This window comes from Channa argus, chromosome 3 (assembly GCF_033026475.1).
Source record: "Channa argus isolate prfri chromosome 3, Channa argus male v1.0, whole genome shotgun sequence".
Lineage (NCBI taxonomy): Eukaryota > Metazoa > Chordata > Actinopteri > Anabantiformes > Channidae > Channa > Channa argus.
In genome coordinates this window covers 16623011-16642893 of record NC_090199.1, presented here as the reverse complement: position 1 = coordinate 16642893, position 19883 = coordinate 16623011, and the positions used below count along the sequence as shown (strand labels likewise).

The following is a 19883-nucleotide window of genomic DNA, read 5'->3' as shown; positions in this document are numbered from 1 at the left end:
CGCACTCAATCAGCCCCTGACTCGTTGCATTCAAACATGATATTTATTTCTCTGGTGGATTGTTTCAAAGGCAGAGCATCTCCATGGTGATGACAGCCCACAGATCAGGATGTGCAAGAGTGAGGGAAGGAGGCTGCAGGACAGAAAGAGATGATTCCAGCTAATCTCATACTTCTGTACACTTGTTGACACACATATATGTCTACAATGATATACTGTATATTCAGATAGGCAGTTAATACACTCCACTACTTCCGTACACTCACCCCTCTTGATCTGTCAGAATTTCTGTTTTCAGTAAACATACAGTACAGTGGGATTGTAAATAAGAATGGCACTTCTGCTCAGTTTCAGTTTTCATTTCCATGCTTAACAGATATGAATGAACTGTATGTGACTTCCCACTGTAGTCAAGACTGGCAGGAGGGCATGAAACATACTGTAAAGGTTACTGCTACTAACACCACATAACAACACAGTTAAAAATAAATTATAGCAAAGTCGTTTGATAAAAGTGGGTTTGCTTAACAAATTCTAAAGAGGATTTTGCAGTTTTGCAAAATTTACATGTCTTAAAAGGCTTTCTCCTATAAAAGTCTCCTGCTTTAGGACCACAGCGCTGCTGAATTTTCTTTTAAAGATATAAAAAAGACATATACTATAATAAAATACATAATTCAATAAAATACATAACACAGTTTTAATAAATCAACAAAGCTGATGTGTTCTCAGAAGGATAATATGAAATCTGTAGGTGTCATCTCCAAATGTAGTATTACACTGTCAAGTATTTGATCTGAGTGTTTGATAGCATTGAATCATTACCAATAAAAGCTGTGTGTACAATTCAGATGTACAGTCAGAGTCAGATGTTTTGGCTAAGTATTTCAATTTGGTTTTATGTATTTCTCCATCTAACCCTCCCACTGTGAGTATGATAGCCTCATGACACTTTTGGAGCTTCGACCAGAGGGTTACACTATAAGCAGTGCTGTACCGGTACCCCCTTGATGTTTTATCGTAGCCCGTAAAGCTCGTATGAAAGATTACCCAGCTCTTCAGCAGTTTAGCATCTTGCAAGTCTTTTTTATTGCACAGCCTGCAAATTAACTTTTTTATGATTCACTTTCTTATTATAATTTCTGACTACAGTTGTACAACTCTCTTTACAATATCTACTCAGTACCAAACAGCAGACACAATGAGGGACTGGTTGGTAAATTAGCAAAGTATTTAGCAGCTAAAGAGTCAGATGTTTCCCTGGTGAGTTGGTAAAGACCAAGGAAGGGTCTGAAACCAGAGCTAAAAGAGAGAGTTATGGTTTTAAAATTACCAAAGGCCCAGGATGAAGACGCTGACTGTTTGCTGATGTTGTTGTATTTACAGCTGGTCGTGCAGATGCCAAATGCCCGAAAATCAGTTAATGCGATTAAGAAATAAATAACTAAACACTCAAACCAAAAACATTACTGCATGTTTAGTTTGTTCTGGTGTCAGCAGTCGAAAAAGAATATTCTGTTGAAAGTTTTTTTATGTCCATTGTACTTATAATCATGGATTAGACATAAATGTAAAAATCTAGACTCTACCTATCACAAGACATATATATTTGTAACTCAAACATGAATGCTTGTTCTCAGGTACCTTATGAATGTGACGTTTGAAGGCCGAAACCTGTCATTTAGCGAAAAGGGCCACCAGATGTTTCCCAAACTGGTCATCATTCTTCTAGACAAGGACAGACAATGGGACAGGGTGAATATCTTCTCCTCTCCTTTCTCTGCTTCTCTTCTCTTGTTTTCTAGTATGTATTTGTCACATTCTGGGGTGTGTCTGTCACATTTTTGTTTGGAGTAATCTAGCTGAAGTACCTGTTACAATAGCCTGTAGATCACACAACTCTCCTCCCACTCACTCATGCAGGTTGGCAAGTGGGAGAGAGGCTCTTTGACGATGAGGTACCATGTGTGGCCTCGCTTTGAGCTGTACTCTGGAGCGGAGGAGCGTAAAGACCACCTGTCTATTGTGACTCTGGAGGAGGCGCCATTTGTCATTGTGGAGGATGTAGACCCGCTCAGTGGGACCTGTATGAGAAATACCGTGCCGTGCCGCAAACAGCTCAAACTCAGGTAAGGATCTAAAATTGGACCTTGTTGTTAAAAACATGTGCTACCATAGATTTTAAGTTATGCCTTTACATCTTCATAGAACAGACAGTCTGATTTGATTTTACTGTGTGAATACAGTGTGAAGATTGTGGAGTCAAGTCCTTAGAATGGAACACTTTTTGTCAAAGAAACTGAACGACATAATGATTTATGAATAAAATTTATTTCAAACCTTTCTGGTGTACCATGTTACTTTCTGCGTGTATATAAAGTTATACCAATAAAATCAAAAGTTGATAAGTGAGCCCATAAAACAAAAAAGATGAAAAAAGGATATACATAAAGACATACTGTAGGTCACGGATTTGTAACTTGCGTATATGTGTATAGAGGAATGTTCACAGTCACAAATTAGATTTGCTTGATTTGTCTTTTTTCTGCTTCTTTGGCTTCTTCTAATTTCTTCTTTGGCTTTGGCTTCTTCTAATCTTTTGGATTCTCCAAATGTTTCTTTATTATTAAAAAAACTAATCTATTTTGTCCTCTGACCTTCACCCTGGTCTCCCCTCTACCAACTAGATTATTTTCTGTTACTATTTCCTGTCACAATTTTTCTCCCTTCCCTTGACTCTTCACCCTGACCCTCTTGCTATCCTGTCTCCTTGGTGTGTGATAATGAATTTCCTTCATTGGCCTCTTGTTCTGTTACTGCCCTACCTGAAATCTCCTGAGGGTGTCCTACATCATCAGGTTCAAATCTGATCTTTCACCCTCTTCTATCTCATATTCTCCTTGTCTCCCCCCTTCTGTCTGTCACTTCCTTCAAAGACATTCTCACACACTCTATTTCAGGCAGAGGCAGCTATATAGTACAGAGAATATGCAGCATTTCTCTCAGGCCAAAAAACACTCCTGTTGTGTAGATCTGTCTTTGTGTACACAGAAGTAGAAATGTGTGGACACAGTCTTAGCGCCAGATAGATAAACAAACCCCTTTGTTCACATTATTCCATGTTATACAGTGTGTCTTATCTCAGTGATCATGAAGGTCGTTCTCTTGCAGGAGCTGAATTCATAATTCCGCAATTTTCTATAAATGGAAGTTGACACTCTCTTCTGTGAATAAAAAAACACACTCAAACAAACACATTTGTCCTTGGTCTGGCATCGGCAACATCCTCTAACTGTGCCAAAGCTGCCATTGTGTTGTTGCCCACAGCTGCTATGCACCTGTATCTGCTGTGAGCCAAAATAACCTGTTGATTGATGACACACTGTTTTGTCAATTTTGTGACTCAGTGTGCATTATTCTTTGTCCTCCATTACTGCATAATTAAAATAAGAATATATAAACCACTTGTGCTAGATTAAAACTGTAAATGTGTATGTTGAAGAATGCATGAGGAAATTAACCTAAAGTCTTTCACTGATGTTGCTCTTTTCATTTCTGTGTCACACAGCTGCTTTTACATGATGTGGATCATTTTATGATTTAGTGTAAAAGGTGATACATGGAAAATGCCATCCATCATGGAGAGCCAAAGATCATGTCTTGTTTATGTTTGTCAGTGTATAACAAAGAGCAGCATCATCTCCAATGCTGCTCAAAGACTAGATCCCTGTATCTTGTGTTTTGTACAGTAAATAGTGCTCATCAGTGAAACAACCTAGAGTTTTTGGTTGGTACTGTTTGAAAACCTGCAAACTATGCAAATGACAATTGGATGTTCATTGTGTTTCTCTTTGTTTGTTTTTTCTTTTATTTCATTTCATCTCTGCTGATGTCCTTTCACTGCTAGTTTATGTTTGTACTTAAATATGGAATATGGATCACAGATTGCTGAAACCTGATCTTCTGTTCTTTCCCTTCCACCTGCCAGCAACCAGACAGGGGATTCAGGGATTTACATCAAGCGCTGCTGTAAGGGATTCTGCATAGACATCCTGAAGAAGATTGCCAAAACAGTGAAGTTTACTTATGACCTTTACCTGGTCACCAACGGCAAACACGGCAAGAAAGTTAATGGGACATGGAATGGCATGGTTGGAGAGGTGAAGAAATGTAACTTTTTTTACACATAAACACCATAACTTCATATATTTGTCAGGTCAACTACTGCCTTGAATATTTTATTAGAAGTGGAATGTACTGTTGTATCCCCACAACTATTTACCTTTTTTCCTAGTTGAGTGGAATCATTATGCCTCATTGAGGACATGCTACTCCATGTGTAATGACACAGAAAAACTGAAGTAAAGTCCAAGTGGGAGTGTTCGAGGTTTGAGGCATCAGTGGAGTATAGCTAAAAAATGTATTTCCAAATTTCATAATCCCATTGCATTTGTTAAATGAAGTTTGACTGTGCCCATTCGACAATGTGTAACCTCAGTAGTTGGCAAATTTCTGCGAGAAAGTGCACATATGTGAAATTAACAAAGTTATAATTTAGTCAGGAAAATATTAAACTAATCATTTACTGTTAATCAGTTGAAAGCAGTGTTCTAGAGTTATTTGTTTGCTCCTTTTTGTTATAAACCCACCAAATGTCTTGTAAACAGGCCAAAATGAATTCAATTTGGAATTTGCTGGCAATATAATACAACAGATATAGCTTCCTTCATTTTCTTTTTATTTTTTGCATTTATCTATCAGAGTTTATGTTCATTTAATCAACATACGTATGCTTGATGTTTTCGTTGTTGTTTTTTCATGGTTCTTACTCCCTTCATCCTTCTACTGCTAAAATTATATTTTCTTTACAAAATGAACACAGTGTGCAGACTAAAGTGATTTACAATATTTAAATATCAGCTTAATAATGTGGCGAATTCAAATGCCACTACAACCAGAGATTGTTTTATTGCCCACAGTAATTTATTTTTACAACAGTGCTAATTAGATTTTCTGAATGTTAGTTTCTCTGTGTCTCTGTCACGCCATCAAGCACTTGTTCCCCACACCTAGCCTGAAGGGGGTCTGTGATCAGCTCTGCAAACCCTCAGGAGAACGATGAAGTTCCCAGTCAGAGAAAGAAAAAGACATATATAGAAAAAAAATGTGATTGAAAAGAGAGGTAAAAGAAAGAAAGCAGCCTCAGGGAAAGGTCCACTTCTCTCTCGCACACATTACACATTAGACATCATGCACATGTCCAACTCTATTAATATGCCAAAGAACAAGCAACTTTGTTATTATATTAAGAACCTAGATGAGTTAAGATGTGTAAGGTAAAATAAAATTACACATACACTTTACATTACGGATCTTAAGTCCACATGTTGTAGATTGTGTTGTAAACTTCCTGAGATATACTGCACCACAGAGACAGGTCTATGCAAACATTCAATGCATGCATGAATGGATGAATTATTCCATGTCCTTAAATGCCTAAGCAAGCAGCTAATGATTTCATTTGAATGGAGGAAAGCAGGACAACCGATGCAGACAACAGAATGAGAGAGAAACAGAGAGAGAAGAGAGCGCAGGCCTTTATGAATAAGTGTGACAAACAAAGAGAAAAAAACTGTGCGTAGGATTCCTGCTCACTCTGGCAAACATTGCTCTCATTAACTCAGCCTTTTGTGCTCCATTTTTATTCATGGCTCCAGAAACTTAGGGCTAAATATACCCGAACACCCTCAGAGGGAGGCCAGGGTTGTGGGTAGTCAAATCCTAACCCTGTATCGTAATGACTTTCTCACCTTTTTCATTTCTACTGAAATAGCTTCTTTGGCTGCGATGGTGGCATGTTTAGGAAATGCCGTGCTGGGAATACGAAGCAGGAAATGCTCTCCATTCTCTGAACGGCCATGCTTCCCTCCTGTCTGTTTCTATCTGTCTGTGGTTGAACCTCAGGTGGTGTTGAAGAATGCCCACATGGCAGTGGGTTCGCTCACCATCAACGAGGAAAGGTCAGAGGTCATTGACTTCTCTGTGCCGTTCATCGAGACGGGGATTAGTGTCATGGTGTCCCGTAGCAATGGAACTGTCTCCCCCTCTGCCTTTCTCGGTAGGCAGAAACACACCTGATGCTTCTGGCAGATGTACATCACACAGTCAAAAACACACACAGACATATAACAGCTGAAAAGTTTAATATTTTTCTGTGAGAATTATTAAATTATTAAAATACGTATATTTGTTTGCAATGGTAACAGAAGGGCTGCACTTAGGTAAAATTTGTAGGTACTTTATAATTACATTCTGTGACAAAAAATTTTACATTCTGTGTAAAAACATGATCAGCATGTAATAAATGATGATGTATTATAATATATTAAAGACAGCGTATACCCATACATCTGTTTGGTTACATGGCTAATTAGAAGAAGCTCTGCTGGGATTTTGGGACAGGAGGTAAGAAGCACTCCTGAATCCTAAAAACGTTTGGATCCTCCTGGATACTTTAGTACAGTTACTCATATTTGCTCAAATAAAAACTTGAATTTTGAAAGCAGGACTTTTACTAACAACAGAGTAATTCTGATATATCAGGGGTCACCAACCTTTTTGAAACTGAGAGCTACTTCTGGGGTACCGATTAATTCGAAGGGCCACCAGTTTAATACGCACTTTTGAAAGAACAAATTTGCTCAATTTACCATTAATTATATGTTATTATTAATAATTAATTAAATTAATGATATTCATCTATGTGAAGACACGGATCATGTAAATGATTTTTCACAATAACTTTCAAATGTGATTTAAAAAAGAATGGCAACAAAAAAATTGGATGCCCATGGGCACCATGTTGGTGACCCCTGTGATATATGTTATTGCCCCTTTTCTGAAGCAAGGGATCCTAATATTTTTAGTGCCATTTCTTGTATGTTGAAGTTTCACTATGGCTGAAACACATAAAGCACGACTGGTTTAGCTTTATTGTCATTATACAGTACAAGACTGCACAAAGGAAAATTAGTTGTTTAAATTCTGAGCATGTAAATGGTAAAAAAAAAGATGATAATAGTGGATTAATCCATTATTTGATTGCTAATCAAACCTTTAATTAATTTTAAGGCAAAGGTCAAACACGGGTTCCAAGTTTTTCAGTGTTTTGCGTTTACAGTCTTATTGTTTCTGAATTAGAGGTTGCTGTGTTTTCATCCATCAGTAAAAATCAAATAATCTTAATACATTGACTATTGAGAAAAAGTGATAATGAGAGTCAGAAATTTTCGGGGATTCGGGGTTTATGTAAGTTTTAAACTAAATTGTAAGTGCTTAGAAAAATGGAAATTGACACCTTTAGAATTCAATGACAGCTGAATAAAATGCATCTACTGGTGGAGATTGTATGATACAGTGAAACTCTCCACAGAACAGCTTGTAAATGGACCTAGTGGTGGGATTGTTTTGTTAACTGCAGCTCCATGGTGTTTGTCACAGACTGTATTGTGTGTGAAAATTGCAAAGCTGAGTACGGAGCAAGTGGTGAAAAAAGTGCCCATTTCAATGAGTACATCTGTCCATTCACATCTACCTACTTTCCACACAGTTTCTCTCCTGAGAAGTGCTTGTTCACAAAAAGAGAAACATAAATGTGCAACAAATATCACACAATAAATATCACTTAATACAGATAATCATGTGAATACCATGGGGGAATTTTTATGTGTTTCTCTATTTTCCCACAACCTTCCTTCTCCCTTCTTTTTACTTTCTCTGCTCCCTGCTGCACCACCTCCTCCCAACGTCTCTCTCTGTGTTTTAGAGCCCTTCAGTGCTGATGTCTGGGTGATGATGTTTGTGATGTTGCTGATAGTGTCGGCCGTGGCTGTGTTTGTGTTTGAGTACTTCAGCCCAGTGGGTTACAATCGCTGTCTGGCAGATGGACGAGGTAAGAAGACATAGACAAACACATACACACACACACACACACACACACACACACACACACACAAGCCTGGACCCAGTTTTTCCATACTGTGAAAAGGCGACAATGAGGTACATTGTTAGGCACTGCCATGTGCTAAAATGAAGAGTTAGTTGGCATGTTTTGTTCTAAAGTCTAAATTACTTTGGCGATCCCCTTTTGAATGAGTGCAACTGGAGCCCTGGGACTTTCTACTTAGTGTCTTAGGGTACTTATCTACATCTACAATCACTTAAGCTCTTTCTCTAATGAAAAGGATCATTGACAAGAAGCAGATTGATGATCTTAAGTATTCTTAGCATCACTGTGTGAACAAAGACTCTGCTTTTTTTGCATTATGTATTTTTACTCTCCCATAATTATATGTTACACCAGTGTTACACATTGACATCTACCTTGTAGATTAATGCACTGAAACAGGTTTATTACCCTACATTGAAATGCATGTTATCTCTAATGGTTTCTGTTAGTATGAGCAAGACTACCACGTTGAATCAAATACGATTCCAGCAGCCCGTTCAAATCAATTTGTCTGTCAAAATCAATGGTTCAGATTCCATCTATTTTTTTTCTCCAGGTTTTATACATCCAGCTCTGTTTGACTCTTGGATTGCATTAGTCTGCCACAATAGCAGCCACTCAAGATGAAATCAGAGAGGTGTTATGTTTCTGCTAACAGCATTTTTATGAAGGACCAGGGGGGATAAGAGTAATGGTGTTTCATTTGAAGTTGTGTTTTCTGCACTACTGTAGTTTATTTTTTATGTTTTCTATCATGGATGGTGTGTGTGGTTTAATGGCTAGGCTATTTAAGGTTGTTGTCCTGTACTGATGCTCCTGCTCTAGCAGCTGTAGTATAATTGTAACCTTGCTGTTTCCCCATCCCCTCATTCTCCCTGTCTCTGGTTCCATGCTGCTTCAGTAGGTAGTGTTTTTGCCACCTTGTCATCCTGCCATGGCAGTAGGTGGAAGAGAGGTAGTCTTTAAAAGTGGGTTGTCATGACCATGTCAGAAAAAGCAGATGTGGACTGTACAGCACATCCTGCGATCACTGACAAACTAAAGGATGAGAATAAATCTAGCCTGTGTTGCTGCCATATATGAGTGGCAATCATGAGTAAATGCAGATTTGGTGATGTTACAGTATAATTACTACAACTGATTTCTTGCATTCTCTTTCTTTCAACATTTTTTTTTACTGCACTGAGTCCTCCCTTCTTCACTGTCTTCCAGAGCCTGGCGGGCCCTCGTTTACCATTGGTAAGGCTATCTGGCTACTTTGGGGTCTGGTTTTCAACAACTCTGTGCCTGTGCAGAATCCCAAAGGCACCACTAGTAAGATCATGGTGTCAGTCTGGGCCTTCTTCGCTGTCATCTTCCTGGCCTCTTACACTGCCAACCTGGCTGCCTTCATGATCCAGGAGGAGTATGTCGACCAGGTGTCTGGCTTATCAGACAAAAAGGTGTGAATTCAAGAGAAATCGAGGGGTTGTGGAGCAGTTGTGTGAAATATGCAATGTGAGGCAGATTATGAATGGCTTATTAGTGGTTTGTCACAGAGGACTGCAACAAATGGTTATTTTCATGCTGATTATTTGTTTAGGCCTTATTTGTACAGGTTGACTGTTCATAGTTATTTATTTTAGTAGTTCCAAATATTTTTTGCCCAACATACCACCACACCACAAATAGATGAGTGAATCTCTGAATATTGTTAAAACTTTTTTTCATACACATCAATCATCAGTGTTTTTGTAAACCAGCACTTTTAGTTATTCAAAGACCTCGGCATACACACCAGTGTTTCTGCAGTCTCAGTGGATTTCAGGAGGTGGCGAAAAGGTTCAGTTACCCCCATTTATCTGGTAGTTAATGAATCATTGTCAAATTATATTTATCCAAGATCACACTCGTGCCAATTTATAATTCTGTTTGGGCATTTTGTTGTGCTTTTATATGTGGATATATTGTTGACAAACTATTTATTTGTTTATTTTTAAATTAGCTGAGCTTATTAAGAGTCTTTTGGGATACACAAATGTATACCTAGTTAAAAACTACTGATTTCTTTTTTACTAGTAAAAGAAACATGCCAAAATGTCCATCACAAGTTTTTAGTGTCGAAAACAATGTTTTTAGCCTGTTTGTATAATCATAAGTCTAAATCCCAAATATTCATAATTTTTTATAAAGATATTAAAGGAAAACTAAGCAGAAACATTTGATTAACAATGACTTAAAATTATTAACGTTAATCCTCCATGGGATGATTAAAAATCCCATGGAGGATTCATCTCCTTCATCTTCATCTTCAAACCTTCATCTTCTTTGAATACCACTATATTATTAACTTATCTAAAACAATCAATGATTAAGGATTTGATTGAAAAACAGAAAATAAATCACTTTTCATTTTAATAGTAGAATATTCCCTGAAAAAACAAATGTACAACGTTCTAGTTTCTTTTCATTTGCTACTTTTCTTTGTTTTATGATTGTAAACTGAAAATCATGACACTTTACAAAGTAAACAAAAAACTACTTAGAGAAATAAAATTGATGAACCAATAGAAAATATATAGATTCTGCCTGTTTTTTCTAAAAATTTATGAGCACAACTCTAACCATGTAGTTAATTTTGAACTTCCAAAACTGTAGTCCTGTTCTCCTGCTCAACAAAGGCTATTTAATGTGGCTCAGTGCCTTTTCGATGCTAACAAGCACTCCTCTGTCATTTTCTTTTTGTGCTTTCCTTTCCGGACAAACTCCACCACAGTTCCAGAAACCGAACGAATTCTCACCTCCTTTCCGGTTCGGCACAGTGCCTAATGGCAGTACAGAGCGCAACATCCGGAACAACTACCGGGACATGCATACCTACATGACCAGCTTCCACCAGAAGAATGTAGACGAAGCACTGTACAGCCTGAAGACCGGGTGAGGAGAAGAGAGATGGAGGGGAGGCTGGAGAGACAGATGGGAGATATAAGGAAGGAGGCAGTTGAAAGGATCTCAGCAGGGAGAAAATAGCGTTGTGGAGCTGTGAGGCTCCATACTGATGCAATACAGAGAAAAGATGATGATGAAGGAAGAAGTAGATGAAGACAGAGGAAGACAGAGCATTGTGGGTGGGCAGCCGACAGAGCTGTGTATCTGCCTGCCAGTGGCACTCAGAATAGCAGCCTAGCCTGTAGCTACTGTTAAATCTACAGTAGTAATATTTAACTAATATTCACTTTCATTGGTTGGGAAGGCTAATATTCTCCTTCCTCGTCAGTGTTTCCTCTATTTCTGTCTTCTGATGTTTCACTGACCTCTGCTCAATAATTAGCATTAAGAATGGAAAATAGTGAAGGTCCTCTGGTGTTTGAGAATTTGAGCTGCTGTTCACAGAGGCCTGCAGAGTCCCGAGGCACCATTTGAATGTAGATTGTCACCAAGAAGGCAACTGTCATGTCAGTTCATCACTCAGACGTAATATGGCTAGAGAAGAATGGACAGGAATAGAATAAAATACTACACAGAGTTTTCCCTATCAAATGTGATATGGCAGGCGATTAACATCTTGTCACATGTCAGATTTTGTTATTAGGCCTAAACGATAGTCAAGTTAGCTTAAAAGTTCATTCTCGCCCTTGAAAACAGCCTTTTGACTAAAACAACTTGATATAAAGACCAGCTTACTTGTTTTGTAGCCTTCACACTCATCTTGTGGCCTTCCTCAGTGGATGCCATTTGTGACATGTTTAATAGTGCTGCCTCTCTTTCCCTTTAAGGTTAATGTTTTCATTTATATAAAATATTTATTATTAATCAGAATAGGAGAAGTTGTCTTAGGCAAGCCATCGTTGCCATAGAAAAGAAGAAAATAGAATAGTAAGTAAGGGATCCATATTTCTCTACATTTCTTTATCAAAACTACCCTGTATATATGTAATTTCTCTAAAAAAGCAACAAAAATAGAAAGACTATCAATTATTACTCCAATCAATTCCTTTCTAATTACCTATATTAACTAGATGCTAAGGTGGTGTATCTGAAGGTGTAATCATAGCACAGCAGCTGAACATGCAGAAATGTGCATGGATACAATAATACAAAAATACAATGTCTCATAATAACTGAACCATGAATGAATATTTACCTAAAATGTAGACATTTCTCTGGTAATTAGTAATGCATAACAATAACAAAACTACATTGAAATTATTACTACACTGTGAAATTAGAAGCACAAGAGGCTCTAAAACACTATGTTACTATGTACTTCTAACACATTCTCCTTCCATCATGCTCTTCAGCAAACTCGATGCCTTCATCTATGATGCTGCAGTGCTGAACTATATGGCTGGCAGAGATGAGGGCTGTAAGCTGGTAACCATCGGGAGCGGCAAGGTTTTCGCCTCCACGGGCTATGGCATTGCCATTCAGAAGGACTCGGGCTGGAAACGAGCTGTGGATCTGGCCATCCTCATGCTGTTTGGAGATGGTAAGGACTTGCATGCCAGGTTTTCTTTGAACCAAGAAGACTTGTAAATATTCTACAGACAAACACTTATCAGTTCCCTGTTACACATGATACAACAAACACAACCAAAAAAACAAAATTGCTGTTAGAGCTTGTTGTTATTTTATTTTAAAGTCTTACAAAGATTCCCTTATTTCTCTAAAGTATAAAATCACTGTTGTAAATTTTACAATGAATACATTTTGCAATGTAATTTATACAGTATGTAATATCATCAGTGTATTAGGTTTGGAGTAGTTAAGTAATTAATTAAAAGATATATTTTTATCAATGATATGGATTTGTTCACCATAATTGAATACAGGTTAAAGAGGGTCTGTGGACGAGACTAGTCTTGAAATGTTTAAACCTCTGGATATTGTTGGACTGGTGTGATTGACATGTCCTCCACCCTAGTGTGCCAATGTACTGGAACACTCGGGTGGTGGACAAATATATTCCACAGGGAAACTTCAAATATTTAGAATTGTTCTGACTGTCATCTCAAGAAGAGAGGGTTTAGGAATTTCAGAGCATTTGAGAGCCCAAATGCATGAACCACATACGCATGCAACTTTTTGGTTTGTTTTTATACTTGTTCCATAAATGACTTTAGTAAATTAAATCCCTCCTTGTGGAGTTTAAGTTCTAAGTTGTCCTTGAAGAAATAATGTCTTTAGCACTGTGACCCGAGCTTGTCAATTTAACAATATGGTGGCACTACTACACTAGGTCATATCATGTGAATATTTCTAAAGGAAAGAGGTTAAATTATGGGTCTGTATTCCATTAGCTTAAAGAAAGTAGAGAACAGTGATGACACCATCTGTGTGCGATTCTCACAGTTTGTAGGTTGAGTTTTGTTTTGAGCCCCAGCTGTTGTTGTGTGTTTTGGGTAGTAAAAGGAGCTAGCAGGGTGTCTGGCATCAGTCTGAGAGGGAGAAGAGTGCAATGATCCACGAGGGCCTCTGCATTGAACTGCTGCCTCTTTATTATAAGATGACCAAGCCAGTTTAGGTGCTCAGGAAACAGACTCTGAGCCTCAATTTAAATAAGTTCTTTGCACAAATGACTCAGAGGTCGAGATTAATGCGGGACATACTGGAGAATTTGGTTCATGTATGGTATGAATGCCCAGAAGGATGAGCTCTTTCATAAAAATAAAGGTAGACATAAAAAACCTTTTAAACATGGACCTTTCTTTATACCCTACTTTCATTAGTCAAATATTCCTTATGGTCTTTACTTAAAGACAAGTAAAAACAATAAAAAGTGGATTTGTAATTAATAACGTTTTAATGATTGACCAGGTGTGTGCTGAGTTTTGTTGTATACTGTACCTGTTTTTGTCCTCCTACAGTACATGTGACCAAAACTCCGTACTTCCATTGTCATGATGACACCTGTGCAGGTTGAGGAAGGCGACAGAAGTTGTGATTATCACATCCCTACTTTTGACAGAGGTCTTTTCATCGAGAAAAATTAATAATAATTTCAAATAGGCCCTCTGACCTCTAATCCATCAAGATCGATTACTCAAGCAACCATGAAGTTGGGCATATTTTGCAACTCTGTGAAATGTGAGGATTTTCTTCTTTTTATCTATTTTATATCTGAAAACTGAATTTGTGGTGATCGGACAAATATTTAATTTGACGATTCACACTGGGCATTGAGATATTGTGATTTTTTTTACTATTTTCTAACATTTGTTGAACCAGCAATTGATTGGTCAATTGAGAAAAAAAAAAAAAGTAAAGTGATACTGAAAGCAGTTCATCAGTTTTCAGAGCACTTTATAAGGTCCTCTTTAAAAAAACTGCAGGAATCTGGTGGCAAACATACAGTATATGCTGCTCTGCTTAGCCTATTGTTCCTTGTGCTAAAAGTATAGTATCACAAAGGTAATGGATAGAAGTCCTACTATATATGTTGCAGACCACCAGATAACCAGTATTGTCACCGCTTTACTCTGGTATCCTTCTCACAAAATCTACATGTAAAAGTAACGAGACAGTGCATCTACAGTTGTTCAGCACCTGCAGCAAGTATGTGCACCATACTACCCAATTTCTACAATATCATATTTAGAACATTAACCCCACCCAACACACTAATTGACCTGTTTTACTTCATTCCTTTCTATCCTTGTGTGTGTGATGGATGAAGAGGTGAGTACAGAGAGAACATTCACCTTGCATTAGATCTTAAAGATCCAGATCAACTCAGACCTTGACATACACTGACGAATGATGCACATCAATGTGGCAGTGTGTGTGTGTCTGTGTGTCTGTATGTCTGTGTGTGTGTGTCTGTGTGCATCCTTGAGTGTATGTTCACCAAAGAAAGAAAACATGTCTGCACAAATTTACCAAATGGCAGCAAAGACCTATTGTACTGTCGGACATTCCCCTCATTACCTCATATGGACTGTGTGGCTGTCAGCACACATACAGTAGTTCAGGTTAGGAGATCAGACTCATCGATGTTTTCTCATATCTGTCACGTCTTGTTAGTTAGTCCAGATGTGAACATAATTAAAGTTATATGTGCAGAGGGAGAGGATCAGCCATGGCTTACTAACAGGAAATTGTGTCCTGCTACATCTGAACAGATACTGGATCGGGAGGAAAAAGGGGGACAGGTTAAGTTAGACGGAAAGCACAGAATAATTATAACCTTACTTTCATTTGAATTTAAATGACATTGTTGGGTTAAAATGAAGCATGTAAAAATTTAAATTTATTTATTAGTGAGTCTGCATAAGAACCTTGTGTGTTTTAGTCTTATATCAGTGTCACTGAAATCTGTCTTCACTGAAAAAAAGTTTATTTTACATTTTGTAAATCACAAATTCTTTCAGACTGAGAGATGGATGACAGTGTGATACCAGTCGAATGTCTTTCCATTAAGTCTGGACTTGGTGACCAGAGGTGGTTGGTTTAGCAAACCATAAAGTCTGGGAATGGGTCACTAGCCCTTTTAGTACACAGAAAGTTTATTAACATCTCATTTGTTGAATGTAAAAATTGAAAGATGTGCGTTTATACACTTCTTAGTCATGTTGTAACTTCCTGGACAATGAGGTTTGAAGGTGTGATCCCACTGTGTCCATGCAGAGACCTGCTGCACCAATAAACCTGTGTTATACGTCGGTGGAGACAGTGGGCACATAGATACATTGTTTGGCAAGAAATAGTACCACCAAAAATGAATTTTGTTGGTTGTACATTTGTACATTTGAGACATTACAGGCAAACTTTACAAACTTTGGACAAAGCCAGGATACATTCTTCCACCTATTTCCAGTCTTTATGCTAAGCTAAGCTATTAGCTTCCTTGCTCCAGCTCTAAACCTAATACACAGCCATTAGATTTGTGTTTCCGAATACAAAAGCACAAGTGTGTTTTGCAAAAATGTTTTTCATTGAACAAAATGAATGTCAGTGAGACACATCATACCTTTTTGATTTTCCTCTTTCTTTTTACTGCTAATCAGCATGATAACAGCTGACAAACCGAGCCTCATCAGACTGCCACACACATTGTTCCTTCTTTTCTCTCACTGAGATTTAAGTGCTAGTGAAAACTAGTTAACAGCTGTCTGAGACAAACACGCACATTCATCTGCTCACACATCTTTACACAAAACAGCATTACGTAAGCACTGGGAAAATATATACCCCCTGATCTCACACAGACGCACAGGGCATTGGTGCAGATTAGACAAATCTCTCTGGACGTTTCCTCCCCCCTTTAGCGATCCCCCAAGGGATGTGGAACTGAAGGGGGCGCATTTTAGGATGGAAATGCTTGTCACGTGACGACACGCAATTTCTCCCTGAGGAATGTCCCAGCAGGCAGTTGGGTTTTTTTCTCCCACAACAAGGAAGACTTATCCTTGCATAAGCAATCTTTAATGATGATCCTAAGGGGGGCGTTCACTCAAAATAATTCAATATGACGTTTGTTGCACGTACATGAGACCTGAATTGTTTTTGGCATCAACACCACATCTAAAAAAATGTATCCTCTCTAGGTTGTAGCCACACTTACATGTTCAGATACCTATGGGCAAACTCATCCAAGTGGGCAGGTCACAAAAACTTAAACACAAAGAGTAACACCATCGAGACAGTAACCTGCATGCATGTGCCTCCCCTTCATTCCTCCAGGTGAGATGGAGGAGTTGGAGGCCCTGTGGCTGACAGGCATCTGCCACAATGAGAAGAACGAGGTGATGAGCAGCCAGTTGGATGTGGACAACATGGCGGGCGTCTTCTACATGCTCGGGGCTGCCATGGTTCTGTCACTCATCACCTTCATATGTGAACATTTGTTCTACTGGCAGCTGCGCTTCTGCTTCATGGGCGTATGCTCTGGAAAGCCTGGGGTCACCTTCTCCATTAGCAGAGTGAGTGTGCCTGTGTTTTATTTTAGAGCTGACCTTTGTGTTCTTGCCGGAAAGATCATGGAGTGGTTGTTTGAAACCACTGGCTTTAGTTGAGGTGTATCAGGTTAGTCAGGGGGATACGATGACTCACCTGACTAAGCTGTGGCTTGTTTAGCCCAGACAGTCCTTAAACAACGAGGTGCATATTAACTGTGCTATGAAAAAGATCCCATTAATTCTACAGTTTTCATAACATGCTTCAAGTCTGTGGGGTCCAATTTTACAATAATGATTCGTAACATAATTTGCAGTGTTTGGATTTGAATATTGCTTATTAGTTGTTTCTAATGTTTTTATTAGAATAAATGAAGAAATATTTAATGTGAATGATTGTGATCAAGATTTATTAATTCATTTTATATGTTTAATTTATGAACAGACATATCTTGAGAGAGAAACTAAACCATTAACCCTATGTTTACTTTATCAACCCCACACAACCAGCCAATTGCTGCATAAAGTGGGTGTGGTTGTCAAATATTGAAGCCGTTTGACCATCAATATGGTGCTTTGGTTAATCTGTAGTTACACTTCTACTCTTTTCTAGGTTTTATTGAGGTCAAACTTTGTCACAAACCTTAATGACTTATTACCTAATTTACTAAAGCATCGTTAGAAATAAATAAAATCTCCATCAATTTAGTTAAAGCTACAAAAAGCCACTTTTGGGAATCAAGTTAGCAGTAGCTTAAAACTCTAAATCTGTCCACTCCTCATAACCATCCCTCTCCCTGCTCTAAATGTAGAAATACAATAAATGAGAATTGGCAAAACTCACCAGTCAAGCAGTAATATTGGACACTCTTTGATTGGTTAGAAAAACAAGCATTACTCATAAACCTTTAAAAGGAAATGGCTCTACATTTGGCGACATCTCTTTACATGTAGAATTGTAGAATAAATCTACTTAAATATACATTTAAGTTACATACTGCAGCTTTACGTCTTTATAGCCTCTTTACCCATTGAGAACAATGGAATTAAAAAAAACATTGGAGCACATTAATGACTCAGAGCGCAACAATAATAATAATAATAATAATAATAATAATAATAATAATGATAATAATAATAATAATAATAATAATAATAATAGTAGTAGTAGTTGTAGTAGTAAGGATACAACCAAAAATGTGTGTGCTTCACTTAAACCTTGACCCTTGGTAATGTTAAAGTGATAATGTAAAGTCCACTGTGTTTGAAATATTTTACTGTTTACTAATGTAACGTTGATGAAAGAAGTGACCTGCTATGAGGCACTCTCTCAACCTCAGCGTAGTTACAATTCTGTTCTGGTCACAAAACATGGGTCCATATAAATAATCATTTGAGGTGTTATTCATTTGCATAATGCTACCTTTTAAGAGGGGGTGTTGTTAGATGCAAATTGTCTGTGTTTATTATATGCCTGAGAAAAGGACACCAGTGTTTATGTGTTTCTTGTGAAGGCGGAAGGTGTTTCTGATTGTAATGTCATTTGGTTCACATCTGCTCAGATTAACCCGAAAGAACCTTAGAGACCCTGAGCTCTTCAGAATTGCAATGTTTTAAGTATTTGTTCCACTAGCAGTCTCTCTCAGTAGCTGTTGCTTCAGAAACTGTAATATACAGTTTATACAGCTTTTTCCATAGTAGGTTTAGGAATCTCTGTAACAACTCTCTAACACCATGCGCTTGATTAGAATAGAGTGGGTCCTATTAGTTAAGAGTGAGTCTAGAGATAGATATCTTTTATACATTACCAGGCCTGATTTAACACTTAGGTTGCAGTGCAAGAAAGAAAAAAGTGTTGATTGTAGTGCAGCATTTAAAAAAATTGCTGTTCATATATACAGCATATGGAAAGTGTACAGAAGGACAAATGATAAGACTACAGAGGGCTTCTACCAAAGACAAAAATTAGGTTGTTTAAGCATGAGTCATAATGAAGAATATAACCAGTAGCAGGACAAAGGCAGAGAAGATAAAAAGAATAGACATGCCTGTGTGCCAGTAACCTCTGTTCCATTACCTTTCACAGGACCCGTTGTAGCTAAAGAGGTAGAGAGATAAAGCCAGACAATCCCACTGGAGCGGCTGCCGCTCACCCAAGAGCTTGGAAACGAAGATAAAATAGACACAAAGAGAAAATGGAGGAACAAAAGAAAAGAGGGTTGACGATTCAGAGGCACGAATGTAGCTTGGTGACATGGACAGTGACTAAGAGACAGACAGAAACTGTTTCTGACAAGATGACGCCTTTGAGGAATGTTGGCTTGTGCAATGGCTAGTGGGTAGTGTGTCCTCGACCTTTCGGTTTTGGCTGTCGCCTCAACCACAGATTCCCTCAGCCCCCATTTAAACACGCTTGTTGACTTCATTTGCAAAGGCTTCACCCTCGCTTGAAAATCCAGCTTTTACCAGGCAATCAAAACAAGTTAACACATATTGATAAGTTATGACATTTTAAATAGATTGTTAAATCTTATGTCTCTGATATCAACTGAAAGTCCAAAAAATATATACAAAGTGATTAATTTCCCTGACAATGTTTATGATAAAAGGAAAATAATACGCACATGTGTGATGAAGAAACCCAGTGACACTAATGTTGTAAAAATTTAAATAACAAGTCATTATTCTTATTAAACGTACAGATTTAAATTGGTGGTCAACACCTTGTGGATACTGCACATCTTGTTTTATCAATGAAGGCATTGATTTGCTCATTCCCCTCTCCCACGGTTCTCTGTACCTTATGTGCAGTGAGCAGCAGCTGTGGGGGTCTACACCGATCCCCTGAGAAAAGTCACTGATGAACTCAGCCCCTATTACTGTTTAATAGTGTGTAAACAAGAGGGTGGTCAGCGAAAACATAGTAAAGCATTTACTTCTCTCTGCTGCTGCCTGGGTCTGTTTGTTTCTCTCTCTCTTTCTGTGTCTTTCTGGTGTGTGGT

General features: G+C 38.0%; 1 protein-coding gene and 1 long non-coding RNA gene across 9 annotated transcripts in view; one reads left to right on the top strand and one right to left on the bottom strand.

Annotated features, from left to right (window-relative positions):
- grin2bb (glutamate receptor, ionotropic, N-methyl D-aspartate 2B, genome duplicate b) overlaps positions 1–19883 on the top strand; it is a 120438-nt gene that overhangs the window by 93899 nt on the left and 6656 nt on the right. For all 8 annotated transcript variants that reach the window (XM_067497726.1, XM_067497724.1, XM_067497727.1 and 5 more), the window contains 9 exons: positions 1641–1755; positions 1924–2129; positions 3989–4160; positions 5965–6118; positions 7826–7951; positions 9221–9450; positions 10764–10924; positions 12289–12476; positions 16670–16908. In XM_067497726.1, the coding sequence (XP_067353827.1) occupies positions 1641–1755; positions 1924–2129; positions 3989–4160; positions 5965–6118; positions 7826–7951; positions 9221–9450; positions 10764–10924; positions 12289–12476; positions 16670–16908 (1591 nt within the window). The remainder of the gene's footprint in view (positions 1–1640; positions 1756–1923; positions 2130–3988; positions 4161–5964; positions 6119–7825; positions 7952–9220; positions 9451–10763; positions 10925–12288; positions 12477–16669; positions 16909–19883) is intronic.
- Positions 12385–19874, bottom strand: LOC137123657 (uncharacterized). Its single transcript, XR_010913872.1, has 3 exons — positions 18959–19874; positions 13835–13897; positions 12385–12500 (listed from the first exon to the last, which is right to left on the bottom strand). It is a non-coding gene; the product is annotated as an uncharacterized lncRNA (long non-coding RNA).